This window comes from Coniosporium apollinis (assembly GCF_000281105.1).
Source record: "Coniosporium apollinis CBS 100218 chromosome Unknown supercont1.28, whole genome shotgun sequence".
Taxonomy (NCBI): Eukaryota; Fungi; Ascomycota; class Dothideomycetes; genus Coniosporium; species Coniosporium apollinis.
In genome coordinates this window covers 14,474-30,526 of record NW_006913290.1, presented here as the reverse complement: position 1 = coordinate 30,526, position 16,053 = coordinate 14,474, and the positions used below count along the sequence as shown (strand labels likewise).

General features: G+C 52.8%; 6 protein-coding genes across 6 annotated transcripts; 1 reads left to right on the top strand and 5 right to left on the bottom strand.

The window, feature by feature from the left end:
- Positions 1-51: 51 nt before the first annotated feature.
- Positions 52-5,291, bottom strand: W97_05738 (uncharacterized protein; the record flags this gene model as incomplete). Its single annotated transcript, XM_007783620.1, has 3 exons — positions 52-725; positions 772-5,168; positions 5,227-5,291. The coding sequence occupies 3 exons, from the start codon at positions 5,289-5,291 to the stop codon at positions 52-54; spliced, it is 5,136 nt and encodes a 1,711-aa protein (XP_007781810.1).
- Positions 5,292-6,151: 860 nt separating this feature from the next.
- On the bottom strand, positions 6,152-6,855 carry W97_05737 (NADH dehydrogenase; the record flags this gene model as incomplete). Its single annotated transcript, XM_007783619.1, has 6 exons — positions 6,152-6,293; positions 6,351-6,371; positions 6,426-6,468; positions 6,520-6,649; positions 6,731-6,751; positions 6,805-6,855. 6 exons carry the CDS (start codon positions 6,853-6,855, stop codon positions 6,152-6,154), a joined length of 408 nt encoding a protein of 135 aa, XP_007781809.1.
- A 906-nt stretch (positions 6,856-7,761) lies between these two features.
- On the top strand, positions 7,762-8,912 carry W97_05736 (uncharacterized protein; the record flags this gene model as incomplete). Its single annotated transcript, XM_007783618.1, has 2 exons — positions 7,762-7,883; positions 7,943-8,912. The coding sequence occupies 2 exons, from the start codon at positions 7,762-7,764 to the stop codon at positions 8,910-8,912; spliced, it is 1,092 nt and encodes a 363-aa protein (XP_007781808.1).
- A 67-nt stretch (positions 8,913-8,979) lies between these two features.
- Positions 8,980-10,638, bottom strand: W97_05735 (cytochrome P450 oxidoreductase; the record flags this gene model as incomplete). The annotated part of the gene is made up of 3 exons (XM_007783617.1): positions 8,980-9,873; positions 9,929-10,297; positions 10,321-10,638. The coding sequence occupies 3 exons, from the start codon at positions 10,636-10,638 to the stop codon at positions 8,980-8,982; spliced, it is 1,581 nt and encodes a 526-aa protein (XP_007781807.1).
- A 1,016-nt stretch (positions 10,639-11,654) lies between these two features.
- Positions 11,655-12,591, bottom strand: W97_05734 (uncharacterized protein; the record flags this gene model as incomplete). The annotated part of the gene is made up of 2 exons (XM_007783616.1): positions 11,655-12,400; positions 12,453-12,591. The coding sequence occupies 2 exons, from the start codon at positions 12,589-12,591 to the stop codon at positions 11,655-11,657; spliced, it is 885 nt and encodes a 294-aa protein (XP_007781806.1).
- A 347-nt stretch (positions 12,592-12,938) lies between these two features.
- Positions 12,939-14,802, bottom strand: W97_05733 (uncharacterized protein; the record flags this gene model as incomplete). The annotated part of the gene is made up of 4 exons (XM_007783615.1): positions 12,939-13,038; positions 13,094-13,192; positions 13,253-13,335; positions 14,125-14,802. 4 exons carry the CDS (start codon positions 14,800-14,802, stop codon positions 12,939-12,941), a joined length of 960 nt encoding a protein of 319 aa, XP_007781805.1.
- Positions 14,803-16,053: the final 1,251 nt, after the last annotated feature.

Sequence of the window (16,053 nt, the reverse complement as noted above, 5' to 3'; positions counted from 1 at the left end):
CCCCATGTTTTGTACTGCCTATGCCATAGCAAATGTCACAACACAACCAACCTAGCTATCATCCACCAACCTCCTCCCCTCCCACGCCTTCTTCGCCTCCCTCTCCAAACTCTCCAACTCCCCGCTCATATCGCACATTCCCCTAAATGTACCCTCCTCCTTCTTAACCAGCTCCCACGGATCTCCAAACTCAACCACCTCGCCCTTGTCCAGCACAAGCACCTTATCATAATCGATGATAGTCTGGAGCCTGTGCGCAATCGTGATAGTCGTGTTCCGTATCTCGCGGATCGTCTCCTGGATCTTGGCATCGGTGGCGTAGTCGATCGAGGCCGTGGCCTCATCCATGAGGAGCACCTTCGGGTTCTTGAGGAGCGCGCGGGCGAGGCAGAGGAGCTGGCGTTGGCCTTGGGAGAGGTTGGAGCCGGACTCGGAGACGGGGGATGTGAGCGTGCGGAAAATGTTCTTGTTCTCAGTACCGGCGGCGAGAAGGTCGGTTGTCGGCATTCCGGGTACGCCGTCGAGGTTCGAGGGTTGGGTGTCGGTGACTGTCAGCGCTGGTCCGGGGGTGCTGGGCCGTGTGGGTGCTGCTGAGGTCACTTGTGATGAGCTTGGTGCGCCGATGAGCTGAACGCGGCGGAGGGCGGTGAAGATTTCTTCGTCGGTAAAGAGGCCGAAGGGATCGAGATTGCTGCGGATTGTGCCAGTGAAAAGGGTTGGATCTGCTGCGGGTCAGTAGAGTACACACTATCAAACTTGGATAGTTTTTACCTTGCGGTACCATGACAATGTTCTCCCGCAGATCCTGCAGCCCGATCAATCCGATATCAATGTCATCAATCAGGATTTTGCCCTCCTCCGCCTCCAGAGCTCTAAACAGTGCCAAGGCCAGTGAACTCTTGCCGGCACCTGTTCGCCCCACGATACCGACTTTCTCACCAGGACGAATCTTGAAAGTAAGGTGCCTCAGGACGAAGTCAAAGTCCTTACGGTATCGGGTACTGTAGCCGATGAACTCCACTGATCCCTTGCTTGGCCAGTTGCCTGGTGGCCTGTTCTCCGGTACTATCGGCGCGGCTTCCTGCTCCACATCCAGATACTCTTTGATGCGCTCGACTGAGTTCATATTCTGCTCATTGGAAGCATAGAGCCGCACGAACCACAGAACGTTCTCCGTGAAGGTAACGGCGTAGGTCATGGCAAGACCTGCAGCGCCCGCATCGATGCGACCCACGCTGAGCACGACGAAGACTCCGGCAAAGAAGGCGACAAGAGCACCAACGATATCGACCCGGACAGCGAGCCATCTGTTTGCCGCCCAAAGGTAGATAAACGGCCGGCTGTGTGTGTTGACCTTCGTCAGGTTCTCCCGGATGAATCGGCGCTCATCTCCATATGCACGTATAGTTGTCATACCCGATAGGGTCTCCCCGAATTGTTGGTACAACGGGCTTCGCTGGACCGATTCCAGTCGCTTGAGATCTCTAGAAGAGTTGATATAGAACATGCCAATAAGGAAATAGAGGATGCTGATAAACACGCATGCAACGAGGAAGCCGGGCGTGATGACCGAGATTAAGACGATGATTGTGACAATGGAAGCAAAGCAGTGCACAACACCAACTGCTACTGGAGCAATCTCCTGGTCGACAGACTCAATGTCCTTTGAGAACCTATTCATGAGCTGGCCGAGAGGCGTTGAGTCGAAAAATCGGAATTTTGCATGAGTTACTGACTCCATGAGACGTTGATGGACCCGTCGGGATGCTGCTAGCGAACCTCCGAACAGGATTCCCTCCCTAAATAAAGTGATGAACATGAAGGCGAGGCCGAGGGCCGCATACACGCCCAAGTAGTAGCCGGAGTCGACGTCGTTGCTGTCTGACGCAAGCGAGAGCTGGTAGATATCCAGCTGGTTGTGTGGAGATTGGTGGTTTGAAGACAGTGGCAAGTTCCATACACATGTACCACTAGTGAGGCATGACCCCAGACCGCTAAGTGTGCCTATGTGGGTAAGGGGCGACTTCGCATGAGCGTCAAGGACGCTGATTCCCTTTGTCGTGTAGGAGTTCGCCCACTCACGTATCCAGACGTTGGTCACCACAGACGCAATCTGCTGGGCTATGAACGCAGAACCAGCAACAAGCCAGTAATACCAGGGTCCCATAGCCCGAAGATACAGAAAGATGATCCTAAGATTAACGCTTCCTTCGGCTTTGGTCTCTGTTTGCGCATCTTTTCCCTTAGGCTTCTTCGACGCATCCAAGGAGCCGTTAGCGTCGTTGATGTGGCCATTGATGTGGCCATTAACAGAATCGCGCCGGGTCGTCTCCCCAAAGCACTCTTCGCCGCCGACATCCGATGGCACCCTAGACGGTACTCTAGACGGTGCTTTAGACGTCGGTCTGGATTTAGAGAGGTCTTCGCCCAATTTGCCGGAGTCTATGACTTCGGTTGGCGATCCTTGAGCGACAACTTTACCGTTGTCAAGAACAACTGCGAAATCCGAGTGCGGTAGACACAGTGCGGTGTTGTGAGTAACGAGGATGCATGTTCTGTTATACATCAGCGAGCCGAGTAAGGCCTGGTCGAATATCCATTTCGCTGTGTGAGAGTCAACGGCGCTCAGCACATCGTCGAGCAGTACGTGGCGAGCTCTGCTGTACAGTGCGCGTGCGAGAGAAATGCGTTGTTTTTGGCCGCCAGAAAGGGTAACACCTTTCTCACCCACAAGTGTCTCGTCTCCATCGTCCAGAATTTCGAGGTCCCTCTGAAGAGAGCATGCGACGATGACATCTTTGTATCTCTTCGCATCCCAGGGGCTGGCGAACAGGATATTCTCTTTGATGGTGTCGTTGACGAGCCATGCTTGCTGAGCGCAGTAGGCCACGCTGTTTGTCAGACCGGTGTCTGGGTCGGGCTTCAGATCTTCTCGACTGCGCGCGCCTGGTAAATAGACGTTGCCTTCAAGCTTGGTCATCTCGCCGAGCAGAGCCATGAGCATCGACGTCTTTCCACACCCCGTTGGCCCGACGATAACGTTCATTTGATCACTGTGAAACTTCACGTCGAGATCCATCAGCTTGAAGGCGTCTGCGGCGTCCTTATCTTCGAGATCCCTGCCGCCCCAGGAGAAGGTGGCATGCTCAAATCCAATGATAGGATTGCCGTCCTCATCCACTGATTCGTTCTTCAGCTGCTTGTACTTCTCGGTTTCAGGCTCGCTCAAATACTCCTCGATACGATCCACAGACACCTTGGATTCCTGGACATGCGCAACCATATCGGCGATTTGGTCTAGAGGTATCCTCAATATCTGAAAAAGCGACAACGCGGTGAACGCAATGGACGGAACGAGAGCTTTCTTCTCTACCACGGTATAGATGAAGAATGACAGGAAGGTGATTAGAATTGGTGTTCCTGACCAGATGGTTGCAGCAATCGCCCACCATGTGTATCTCATACGGAGATGCTTCAGCTCGGTTGAGCGCTTCTCACTGACGAGACCCATAAAGCGCTGCTCCCACGCGAAGTACTTAATGATTCGGATGTTGTTCAGGACTTCATTCGTCGTGTGTATCCGTGCATCGGTCGCCGCGAGGATCTTCTTCTGAATGGCCGCGAAGCGTTTGGAGATGAGAAGGTTTATCGGCAGAAGGAAAGCCATCATACCGATTCCAGCAATCGAGCTGTAGCCTAGTATCCTGTAAAGGAGGATAACGGCGACGATGACCTGCACGGGTGCGCTCGCCCACAAGAAGTGGAGATAAGCGCTGATTTCCGCAACCTTGAAAGAGTCGACAGCCATGAGGTTGATTATAGTTCCCGAGGTAACTTGAGAGCTGGAATCATCTGGTGGCGCGCTACCGTCCGTCTTGCCGTTCTCAGTTTTCTTCTTGCGGCGGAAAGACATTGCCCTTTTCATCAGGTTCCTTTTTGGCTCGTCTAGCTTTTCTTTTTTCTCTCCAAGTACTTTGTCGGCACCTGCCGCTGCTCTGCGCTTCAGAGCCTTTGAGTAAATCTCTCCAACGATCACAGCTCGAAGCCGAATACAAATCTTTCGTCCGATCCACAGCGCTTGGCCGTCTGCCAGGGCAGATGCACATCCGGACACAAAAAGGAGGATAACAAAAAACCAGGCGGCGTTCCGCGGCGTGTAATCGGGGTTCTCCACATACTCAAGGATGGCTTTGAGTAAGAGCGTGGGCGCGAAAGTCAGGAAACCGCTGCACGCAGCCCACGCAGCTTGAATGAGAAGACCTCTTCGGAAGTACTTTAGTAAGTGATACGCAAGGGTGTTCGTCTTTTTAAGCTGTCGGTAGTCTGAGAGAATTGCGGCCGCCTTATCCTTCGGCGCAAGGTTCCATACATCAGATAGCTCATACGTCTTCTTGTATCCTTTCCAGACAATTGCATCAACCCACCCAAAGATAGCCAGAGATAATACGCTTGCAGTCTGCTCTTTTGATGTTTCCAGGTTATCCTCGTACTCTAGCTCTACAGTTTTGTTGCCTTTCCGTGAAGTGGACGCTATTAAACCCAGAAGGGTGACCAGCGTGAAGTCAGAAATCATCAGGACTTGTGCAAGCCTTGATCGAGGATGTATTATTGCTGAGCGAAAAAGTAAAACCGTGAAGACCCACAGAAAGGCGTATATGAAGGCTGTGTGGTACCAGAGCCGCGGAAATGTGAAACGACTCGAGCTCGAAAGTAGTAGACGTGCCGAAGCAAGAGTAGCGACATATGTCCAGACTACCACACCTGCAACCGCTGCCGCCGTTCCCTTGTGACCCCATGCTCCGGTTATTAACACAGCAACATGGATTGCAAGTTCGCCCAAGACAGCTAGCTCTTCCACCACGACCAAAAAGACTTCGCCTCGTGGTTTGTCAACCTGGATCATAGACTCGTTCGTTCGACTGCGGGCTGGGTGTAGTGCGAGGTGCTCATTACGCTCAAACTCATCGTCGCTACCTGTGTCGTCGTGGTAGGATGCACTGCCATTTTGTTGATCCGCTGGGATATGTACAGAACATACGTGATGCACACTGTTCAGTGCCTTGTACGCTTGGTAGTGTTTCGACTGTTTCGCCTCCCGGTATACTTGGATGGAGAGGTAGATCAGCGATACGGCGCACACCAGGAGCGGAAATAGGGTTTGTAGAAAGCTGTAAAGCACCATTAGCTATGGTCATATCTCTCAGAACCGTATAATTTGAAGCCTACTCTCGCTCAAAGCAGTTGGAGAAGTCGTCTTTCTGCCAGACTGGCCCGTGGCACTGAGCAAACATCGCCGCCGTCTGCTCAACGCAGTATCCTCGCCGATTCTTCAGTGCGAAGACTTTTACACATTCCGCAAGCAGTCCGTCTACAGGTGAAGGAGCGGATGCGTGTGGTAAGGACCGTAGAGTTCCTGCAGAAAGCAATTGCAGCGCGGTGCTCGAGATCCCCCGTTGAAGATTTGAGGGCTTGGCGTGACGTCCTGACGTTTTTTGACAGGTTGCATGCCAAGAGCTTGAGATCTGGAGAACTGGAGGGGTCGTTGCACAGCACAGCCATCAGCAGCAGAAGACCGGACTCGAGCAGACGAAAGGTGATGTGCTACGATCATTCACTGTCTGGCAATTTTTACAGCACAGATCGCGTCATAGAGCAGAGGCTTTGCAGATATTTGTTCGGGGTCCCAGTAGGTGGCACCAAATGCTCCTCGGACAAGGATTACTCTATGGTCCATTTGATATATGGGACCACTCAGCTCAGATTCTAAACTATGCGAGGCAGAAGTTCTGATCACAGGCACCCACATTAAACAAGGCGGGCTAAAACCAGTAAAGGTTGACTTTTCAGCCTGCGAGGGCTCTGCAGCAGCGGTGTCAGCTATGGATGAGTGCAGCAACATTCGGGGGTGCATTCTTCGCCCACCGTGGGCTTGTCTGATGCAAAATCATATGCTCCGTTTGGTTGGGTTCGGAAACCTGTCCCAGAAACTGACTATGAGCTATATACAGAAGGCTAGACAAGCTTGAATGGAAGGTCGTGTATCTACGCGCGTGCCTTTGCAACAGGCGTCCAGGTAGCGAACTTGTTCTTGGTTCTGGCAGCACAGTCAGCCGGCTCTCCTAAAGTGTCCGACTCCCCAGTAAAATAAGGCTTACGTGCTGAACGGCTTGTATGCTGATCGACTCCATGTAAGACATGGCCTATGTTCCTTTGGCTCCCACTCTCGTACTTGCCGTTGGAGAATCGGGTCTTGGGTTGGCGGCTTGTCCACCAAATACGACATCCAGGCATGCCTAAGAGGCGATGAGTAAGACTCTTACAAAGGATCCGGCCCACATGCTGCAGCGTACCAGCCTGGCTCTATCTGTGACCTTTACAGAACGCATCAGCAACCCGCACCACACTGACGGCTGTCGGCCACATACGGATCAAACTCCTTGTCTTTGTAGTCCACCCATCGCGTTCTCACTGCGCCATTGGGTCAATTGCGGCCTCGGCAACACACGGGCTTCGACTGACATGGTAGTTCGTCCGCGAGGTTCTCGTAGTAGCTGTTGCCGTAGCGGTCCTTTGCGATGAACGTGCCGGCTTTCGTATCGCCTGTTGCGCGGATGAGCTTCATAAACCCCGTTGTGGAGCTGAGACTTTGCTAACCCATATACTGTTTCGCGAGAGCTTGTCGTGAGCCGTGCTACTCCTTTGCTGCAGCTATCGGTAGGTGGAGGCGTACCTGCATCTGGTGGCCATATTGCTGTGCAACAGTAGTTAGTGGACAGTCCTGTAACAGCATTACGGAGTACTTACCTTGAAGCCAATCTGGCGCAAGTTGCGCAGCGTTCTTAGTATTGTAGACATTGTGCTGGGTGAGCTTCCTGCTGGGAGTCGGACAGCGGAGGTGGTAGTCTCAATGATGCGGTCCGGGTTGTGGACCGAAAAGGCTAAGTGCGGGACGAAATCCAGGTTTGTCAGGTTATCTTACAGCAAGAACAGGTAGCGCCAGCCAGCAACATCCAAAGCTCTCCTCAGTGTGCATATCTCCTGAGGTCATCAGTCGTGGTTTCTAGAGCCGGTAGATTAAGTGGAGGATGATAGTTCGGAGCATCGCAAGATGCACAAGAGGTAGAAGTCATCTGGTGTCCCGCCGGACGGCACCCATTCGCCCCGTTGGAAGGAGATACTCAACCTCGAGCGCTTCGGCACCCGCTCAAACCCCTCCGTCACCCGTATCGATGCTGGGAGGCCTTACCAGCGAGCTGGACAGAATATCACCACGATTTGAGGTTCAGCCTGGGCAGATACAAATTCTACAGACTCCTAGTGAATTTTATGAGACTCTTAAGGTCAGTATATCGGCCTCCCACACTCCCCGTTAAAGTCATACTATTCAGTCTCATAGCGTCGGTATCCGATTTCTGTTCTCATTAACCTAAAGGTCCCAGAGACGTGTGCATCCCTTGGATCTTTTCTGACCCCGGAATAAGTAGGTCAAAATCTCTAAGGCGAAACGAAGGATCTACCTGTCTACTCTGTATATTGGGCAGACTGAGGATGAACTGGTATGTTGTAGAGCAAGCATTGACACTTCTTAGCTAACCTTGGAAGATATTAGTCATTCGCGATGCATTGAAAAGCAATCCTGAACTGAGAGTCTCCATCCTCACAGATGCCCTTCGAGGCACAAGAGGGACGCCGAAAGCTTCGTGTGCTTCGTTGCTAGCTCCACTCGTAGCGGAGTTCGGCCTTGACCGAGTCGAGGTTCGCATGTTCCATACACCGAACCTGACTGGCATTCGTAAGAAGGTCATACCCCCGCGCATCAATGAGGGCTGGGGTTTGCAGCATATGAAGCTCTATGGCGTAGACGATGAACTAGTTATGTCAGGGTACGAGCTATTCTAAGTTTCCACCACATGGCTGCAGCTTGTATTGACGAGAGTGGTAGGGCCAATCTTTCCAACGACTACTTCACAAACCGTCAAGATAGATACCACGGGTTTTCGTCTAAAGAGATCACTGACTATTTCAAACGCATCCACGACGCTGTCAGCAGCATCAGCTACCGGATCCAGCCCAACCCAGATGAAGCCTCTGGATACACGATGGAGTGGCCCTCGACAAATCCAGGACCCCCGCCTCTCACAGACCCTAAGGGCTTCATCAAACAGGCAGCAACTATACTCGACCCGCTGATACGTCCAAGCACCCAAGTCATTCCGGCACCCACAACCTCAAAGACGCTCGTCTACCCCCTTTTCCAGTTCACGCCCCTGCTCAAACCCGACACTTCGACCGAGCTACCCGCCCTCCGCACCGTCCTCACCGCGCTGACCAAACCGGCCCTCGCCCGCTCCAGCTGGACTTTCACAGCCGGCTACTTCAACATGACCCCCGAGGTCCGCAGCCTCCTACTCGCCACCAATCCAGCGCGCGGCACCGTCATCGCCGCCTCGCCGTGGGCAAACGGCTTCTATGGCAGCAAAGGCGTGTCCGGCATGCTTCCAGCCGCATACACGCTGCTATCGCGACGCTTCCTGGATGCCGTGTCGCGCGTTGGGCTGAGCCAGCAGATCACGCTGAAAGAGTGGCGGCGCGGCACCGTCAATGAGCCTGGTGGCTGGACGTATCATGCGAAGGGCCTATGGGTCACGCTGCCGGGCGAGGAGGCGCCGAGTATCACTCTGGTGGGGAGCTCGAATTATACGAAGAGGAGCTATTCGTTGGATTTGGAGGCGAATGCGTTGATTGTTACGAGGGATCAGGAGTTGATGCGGAGGCTGGGGGATGAGGAGAAGTGGTTGCAGGAGTACGCGACGGTGATGGAGAGGGATGATTATGCGAAGGTGGATAGAAGGGTGGGGCTGCATGTGAGGATTGCGATGTGGCTTGTTACGATACTTGGAGGCGCGCTGTAAGATATAAAAGTTGAGTCAGTGCAGGGAGAAGTCTAGGAATATAGATTCAGAACTACTCATTGCGCTCTCACCGCCTCTTTATGAGATCACAAATCAGCCCCTCCTGCTGTACAAACCACACGTTCTTGACTCTCCACTCCTTCTCCGGCTCCGTCAGCCTGACCTCAAACTCCCGCAGCAACTGCGGCACCACCTTACTCATCTCCATCAGACTAATATTCTTCCCAATACACGTCCTCGTCCCCGCCCCAAACGCAAAGAAACTCTGCTCCATCTCCCTCAGCTTCTCCTTCGACGCTTCAATCCAACGCTCCGGCCTAAACTCCTCCGGGTCCTCGAAGACAGCGGGGTCATGCTGCAGCACCCATGCGTTGATACCTACGATCGTGCCACCGGGGATATGGCGCCCGCAGATCTGGGCCCCGCCGGGCGGGACGTGCCGCTCGAGGAGCAGGCCGACGCTCGGGTGCAGCCGCATGGCTTCCTTGATCACGGCGTCCAGGTAGGGCAGGTGCGTCGTGGCTTCTTTGTAGCTGATGGGGTGGCTTAGCTTGCCTGCTTTGTCGGCTTCGTCGATTTGAGAGACGAGCTTGCGCATGGTGGAGGGGTTGCGGATCAGGAAGTAGATGATTGCCCGCAGTGCTATTGCTGTGGTGTCGGAACCGGCGAAGACGTTGGTCGAGAGGTGCACGATTATGTCGCGGGTGCTCATTTTGGTTGGATCCGAGAGCTTGATGAAGGACCAGCGCGAGAGCATGTCGCCTTGTGCTTCGAGGGCTGCGGCGTCGAGCTCGCCGTCCCGGTCGAGTTTGCCTTTCTTGTTTACGGAGTTGACGGCCTTGAGGGTGAAATTTAGGACTTGGTTCCATGTCTCCATCGCCGGCAAGAGGATCGGGAAGAGCGGGTTGCCGAGGAGCACTGGGTGCATCTCTGGGACTTGGCCACATTGGCTGGCGTAGACCTGACACAGTTCAGTATGATGCGAGAACAAGTGCCAGAGTTAGATTTAGCTTTACCAGCATGCCCTCTATACTCTTCATCATATCATCCACGTCCGCTCCTTGCTCCAGGAACCCAAGCTTCTGTGCAAACGAGAACTCGCCCACTACGTCGAAAGCGTAGTACTGCAGCCAAGCTCCAAGATCGACTGGTTTCTTCTGCGTCGCGAACTCGCCGAGCTTATGCATGAACAGCAAGGAACACGAATCTACAGCATCCTCTTTCGCAAGCAAGGATGTCATGCTGTACGCACTGGCGATCGGCCGCTTCTGCTCCCGATGATACTGCTCATCGCGGGTCGAAAACAAGTTCATCTGCGGCTTCTTCTGCCAGCTAATGCATTGGATCGGGTAGAATCCGGTCCACACACTTTCAGTAACAGCCACCTACATCTGGGGAGCTGCCATACCTTGGTGAACCCTGTTTTTAAACCGTAGATGTTCGCTATCTCTTTGGAATCCGCGACAGATACGTGATTGGGCCCAATCCGCACCAGTGGACCGTATTTGCGGTGCAGCTCAATGGCTGTGCGGTGTGCTTGGCCTTGACGGACATCGTAGAGTCGCCAGAGTTTCGTATATGCCGCAATAGTAGGGCCTGGGATGTCTCGTAATACTGGGCGATACTTATTACGGAGTAGATGAAGAATTACGGCGACTATGAGGAAAGCTGGGAGATAGGCTCTAATGGCCGCCCCGGTAGAGAAGCCACGTTCGTTGGACTCCATCTCAGTACCCTCAGGTCACGATACGATGCTGCTAATCTCTCGAGAGAATCTAGGAGCTGTAGAGCAATGTTTGATGTACTCTGATTAAAGAAATGCCAGTCCTGGAGCTTGATGAAGTTGCACTGGTCCGGTCAAAGCATATTTATGCGCAGGCAGGTACGCTGCAAGGTACTGTGACCCTCATCCGAAGGGATCGGATGAGGGCCCCTTGGCCAGTGAGAGCACCTGCCGCGCTATCGCGGATGTCAGTGGCTTGTGAACCATGTTTGGGTGCGCATGAGCGACAGTCAGCTCCTGTCAAGTGAAGTCTTTCATCGTGACGAGTCATTGGTGGCTGATGGTCAACCTCAAGGAAGTCGCCTTTTGCGGGGTTGTGGAGTGCCCCACGCCAAGCGCTCCGCTGAACTTATTTCCGGAATAAGCGTTGTTCAGTCTTCACAGCCGAATCGAGGTGCAACAAATCTGATCCAGAGACACGAGGTAGGTATTGGGAGTCTTTATGGCTGCCTAGCGTGCAAAAGAAAAAGAAGAAAAAAAGGAGGCGAGAAAGTCATCCCAAGGGGCACATTGAGGGTCATCAATTCTCCAAGATCCTATTATTCCACGTTGCGAGCTTTCTCTCTCTGGAGCCCTTAGCTGGAAACTCTCTTTTGTCGACGGCTCTCCCTATATGCATTGTAGTTGACACTGCCCCGGATATATCGGATAGTCCTTTTTTGAAGGAGAACGAATCTCTCACCAAAGCCCCCTAAGCGTGAGTGAGGATCTTGATGGCTTGAGGTGTACGATCAATACTCAAAGCGAATCTGGAATGTCGTGTTCGAATGAAAGAAAGGTAACGGGAAAAGAGGGAAGGGCGCTTGTGATAGGGTTAACACAGTCTTTCAGCAAGTAACTGTCTTGGATCTTAAACAGCAATATGCATCCTTCTGAGGCAGCCCTAGTACCTTGCCTGACAGCTCTCACCACCGCTGGAGACCATTTGCAGACTGACTCCCCCTGTATGCCGCCCACATTTACGAGTTAAAGATCCGACTATAGAGCATCTCATGCCTCCCAACCCAAAGATCCATAACCGGGACGCTCAGCCCGGCATCTTCCACCTTCACATCCCACATCTCCCCCACAAGCGCCTGAATCTTCTCCCTCAGCTCCCCGCTCGCTAACACCGCCTGCGCCTGGTACGGTCCCAGCACGCTCGCGCGAACAGCGGCACTCGTAACGGTGCGGACGTGCGAGAACAAGAATAGGTACGCCGACTCGTGGAGCGGGAGGCCGAGGATGCGTGTCAGGAGGCCCCAGAGCGGCGCGAGGTGCGCGTTTGGCTGGGACTCGGGTGGGCCAGGGGGTGGGTTGCGCAGCAGGTCTTGGAAGGCGATCGAGGCGTCGATCTCTACGTTGGAATTGTTCGACAGTGCGGAGGACGCATAGTGTGACTTGAAGCTGCGGTCCCAGACGGACAGCAGGGCTCTTCCTTGGGCGACGCTGGCGCGGCGGGCTACGGTGCAAGGTGTGCTTGCATCAAAGTCGTTGTCCAGATCATTTATGAGTTCCGGGTGTCGGTAGGCCGCTAGTGTGTATGGGAGGGCGGTGCTGGCGAGCGAGGACAGTGAGAGGTGGAGAAATCTGTGGAAGGAAGGGACCTGGGATGCGGAAGGCGGAGATGGGCGGTGGTGCGCTAGATACGATTCGAGTCCGCTGCTGAAGGCAAATGAACCCAGCGGAAGGGCGGAATCGGCGAGGAGGAGAAGCGTGTGAAGTGCTGGGGGAAGGTTCTAGCGATCTGGTTGTAGTTGTCGTGGAGAGCAGCGTACCTCCATTGCTACTCTCGGTGAGTGAGAGCGGCCGATCCACGCCATTTACATTCAGCCGAGACTTGGCCTCTAGGAGGCGCCGTTCAAGGGCAATTATCTCATCTTGGAGCGACTGCTGATTAGGGTCGGGAGTTATCATGAGTGGGTATAGGGTTTCGCGTTGCGGAAAGCGGGCAATGTATTCGAGGTTGTTGTGGCTTCGGCAACGGATCAGGGGTATATCGAAGAACAGAAAGCACAGCTAGTCACGTAAACCTCGATTCCAGATCCGAAGTGATTCTTCATCCCTCTCATAAGCGTAGCATGCAAGCTTGTCATGCATCATGAGCCCGGGACGCCGATCTTCCATGCAATGACCCCAATCGCCCCATGTAAACCCATACCGAGCCTGCCCAGCCACTGAACCAAACGAAATGCAACACCAATTCCTTCTGTGCAGGCTACCAGCGCAATCTATACTCTATGCTTCCCATGAACTCGACTTTCTTAATTGTTCTTGGGTATGTCGGCGAACATGGCGCCTTCTTTCGCGGTGTCCGCGTTCCTCGATGTTGTCTTCGCAAAGAGTGACTGTGGTTTCGACTTGCTGTTGGTGCTTGTCAACGCGTGTTCGATGCTACCGGACTCGCCAAGGAACACACCTCTTCATTATGCCGACTTGCTTGCTCTTGAAGGCGTTGAGCTTCTGTGTGGCCGGAGACATTATGTTGTCGGAAGGAGAGACGTAAGTTTGCTGGTTCCTGCGCATTCAATCAGCAGATGCCCAAGGACTTAGCGTTGCATATAGCTGTAGCTCTTACTGTCCGTCCTTCAGGCGGGACTCAAGAACCTGACGGTGGTATTCCATAGACATTGGCTTCTGGTCCTCTGACTTCGGAGCAGACTGGGTGCTCGTATCATGAGCTGATAGGGCGTTTGAAGACATTGCTGAAACCGTGCTGTGTAAATTCTGAATCTTGTGCGTTGTATCGAACGATTGTGCAAGATACTGTATGTTTACGCGTGGTTGAGTGCTTTGACAGTGGTAGGAGAACTTGTAGTAGGCAGAACGAGCTTGCCTAAGTTGGTGTTTGAAAGGGAGGTGTGGTAAACAGCCGTTGACTGGGCAGTCAGGAAATCTTGGCGATTTGGCCTGGAAACCACGCCTTTCGTCATGGCTTCTAAGACCTCGAATCACCACCCCTAGCCTCCATGTTTCAAAGATCTTCGACCCAGAAGGCGAACCTCACGTAAGAAACCTCCGAGCTTTCATCCTGCACCGAGACATATCTGGTCCAGATAGTCCTATGTGTTGTTCAGACCCAACCCAGTTGCGTATTTAATGGCCAGACAGCAAAGATTTTCTACTCGCTTCAGGACCACAACCCTTGTCCAAGCACTCTTTGGTCAGTGGCATAGAACGTAAAGCGGTCTGCAAGCTATCAACTCATATTCAGCCTTACAAGAATGGCTTTGACAACGTATCCAAGAGCAGTGGATGGCTGAGATATCGATCAACGCCTATTCGCACGAACTAAAGAGTCTCTACACGCGTTCTATATACCCTGCCACGTGATAATTATCTTGCACCACTATAATCGTACAGGCAGATAGACTATACTATAGTGACTGTCCACTCTTCGTGATTATTAAAGATAGTGGGATCACCGGCCATTAATCCGTCAGGATATACCTCTATGCAAAACATACCCACGCGACGGTATATGGCCTCTGCTCCAGGCCGCTCTGCAGGCGTAAGAACAAGTCCGACAATCCACGGATCTGAAGAGACAAGCAGCATAGAATCTGATGAGCAGTTGTCGTTGAGGGCCTCGTAGTCAATAGCCTCACCGTAAGCAGCCTCATCGTAAGCAGCCTCATCGTCGGTAGCCTCGTCGGTATCTTCGTCGGTAGCCTCCTCAGTATCTCCGTCGGTAGCCTCCTCAGTATCTTCGTCGGTACACCCCCTGTCGGAGCTATCGTCAGTGTTTTCTCTATTAGTATCTTCATCAAAGCCTTCCACATCGGTGGCCTTCGGATCAACGTGGGCAGCTCCTAGCAGGAGGACCCAAATCTCGTGCTCCGCTTGTGGTTTGTGGTATTCTCTAGATGATCTGCGCTGCCTACAGTCGGTACAATTGCATGTGTTTGAGCAGTCAAGCATACCAGTCGCGACAACTCGATCATCTTGCAAGAACTCATAATGCTGTTCGGCCCACAACTGGGTGAGTTCGTGCGCTTCCACGAGCCGTATCGAGTCAATATGCTGTAGGCAGCCAGTGATTTGCAAATAGCCTCCAGTGGCGTGTCCGAAAGGTTGCGTGTCCCTGTTTTGCACAGCGACGTTGACAATGCTGCATTGGCTTTCCATTCTTCGGCCCACGAGTTCCTGAGAATACTTGATTCCCCCAGCTCCATCAAAGGCGCTCCAGCACCAGCTTGGCGCACGGTAATCTAATGTCCTCGACAAGCTGCAGCCGTCGTATGCGTTACGAGACCATAGAAGGCTTTTGATGAGATCCTGTTTCCAGATACCGGCTAAGTACGTATTTTGATTCCCTGATACCTGTAGTGCGTGCGACATAGAGGCTGCTAGTCCTGCTATAGCGGGCAATTTGTCACTTTTATATGTTAAATGACGCCTGGAGTATGCCTCTACGAGCTTATACCAGAAGGCATAGAGATAGCTCAAGCCAGATGACTTAAGGGTTGCACTTTGACACCATGCCGGCCAAAGAGACCTTTCAGACAACACCGTAGAGTCTTCGGACTGTTCGCACGCTTGGCATTCGTAATAGAGCATTGTTTCACAGAAATATAAGATCTTCCGCGAGAGAAAACGCTCCTGGAAAGTCCATCCTCGCCGATTGTAGTTGGATATCTCAATCTCCACCATGAAAGAAGGCCTCGACTCGGGGGGTATGCTGCGACTGAGAAGATACGACCCGGCGATGGAGCGCCCCGTAGAAATGGCAAAGGGAACCTCGAATAGAGGCCTGTTGCAGGACCGTTTATGAAACATGCCGTTAGGGGAAGAGGTATCGAGGGTTGACGCTACTGTGAGGTAGGCTTGGCCGTATACCTCGTCCATCTTCTCTATCTCCCTAGCTAAATCCTCAGGATCATCCTGTATGATGCATAGTAGATCTATCCAAACCAGTCTTATACCAAGCTCCCGTGCCACAACAAACAGATCCCGAAAGCTTTGGGGCAAAGTGTCAAGAGATATACCAGACTTCCGTTGATGGACGTTATCTTTGGTAGTTCTGATGAAGCAGGTGTTAAGGGAGCCCCAGCAATAGCTGAAGGCCAGATATCGAGTCATTTCTTTGGGGAGCGGCGGCTCGCGTTTGTCAGAATTCGTGCAATAGGCTGCACCTGAGGCGTTGTTATTGATAGAAACCAAGCGAGGTAGATCCGGAGATGAAGCACCTCCAACGTCGATTAGCCGAGTTGGCATGAACAACGTTGTGGGAGATTTGCAAGCGGCGTGTTTCTGACAGCTTCTAACCCAATCCCTACACAATTGCATGGTCCGCGGACTCAGTGTATTTGCTCCGATGGCTCGGCGATATAACCCGAAGAAGCGTGCCACTTGTGTTTCTAGGCTAAATTAGTTCCT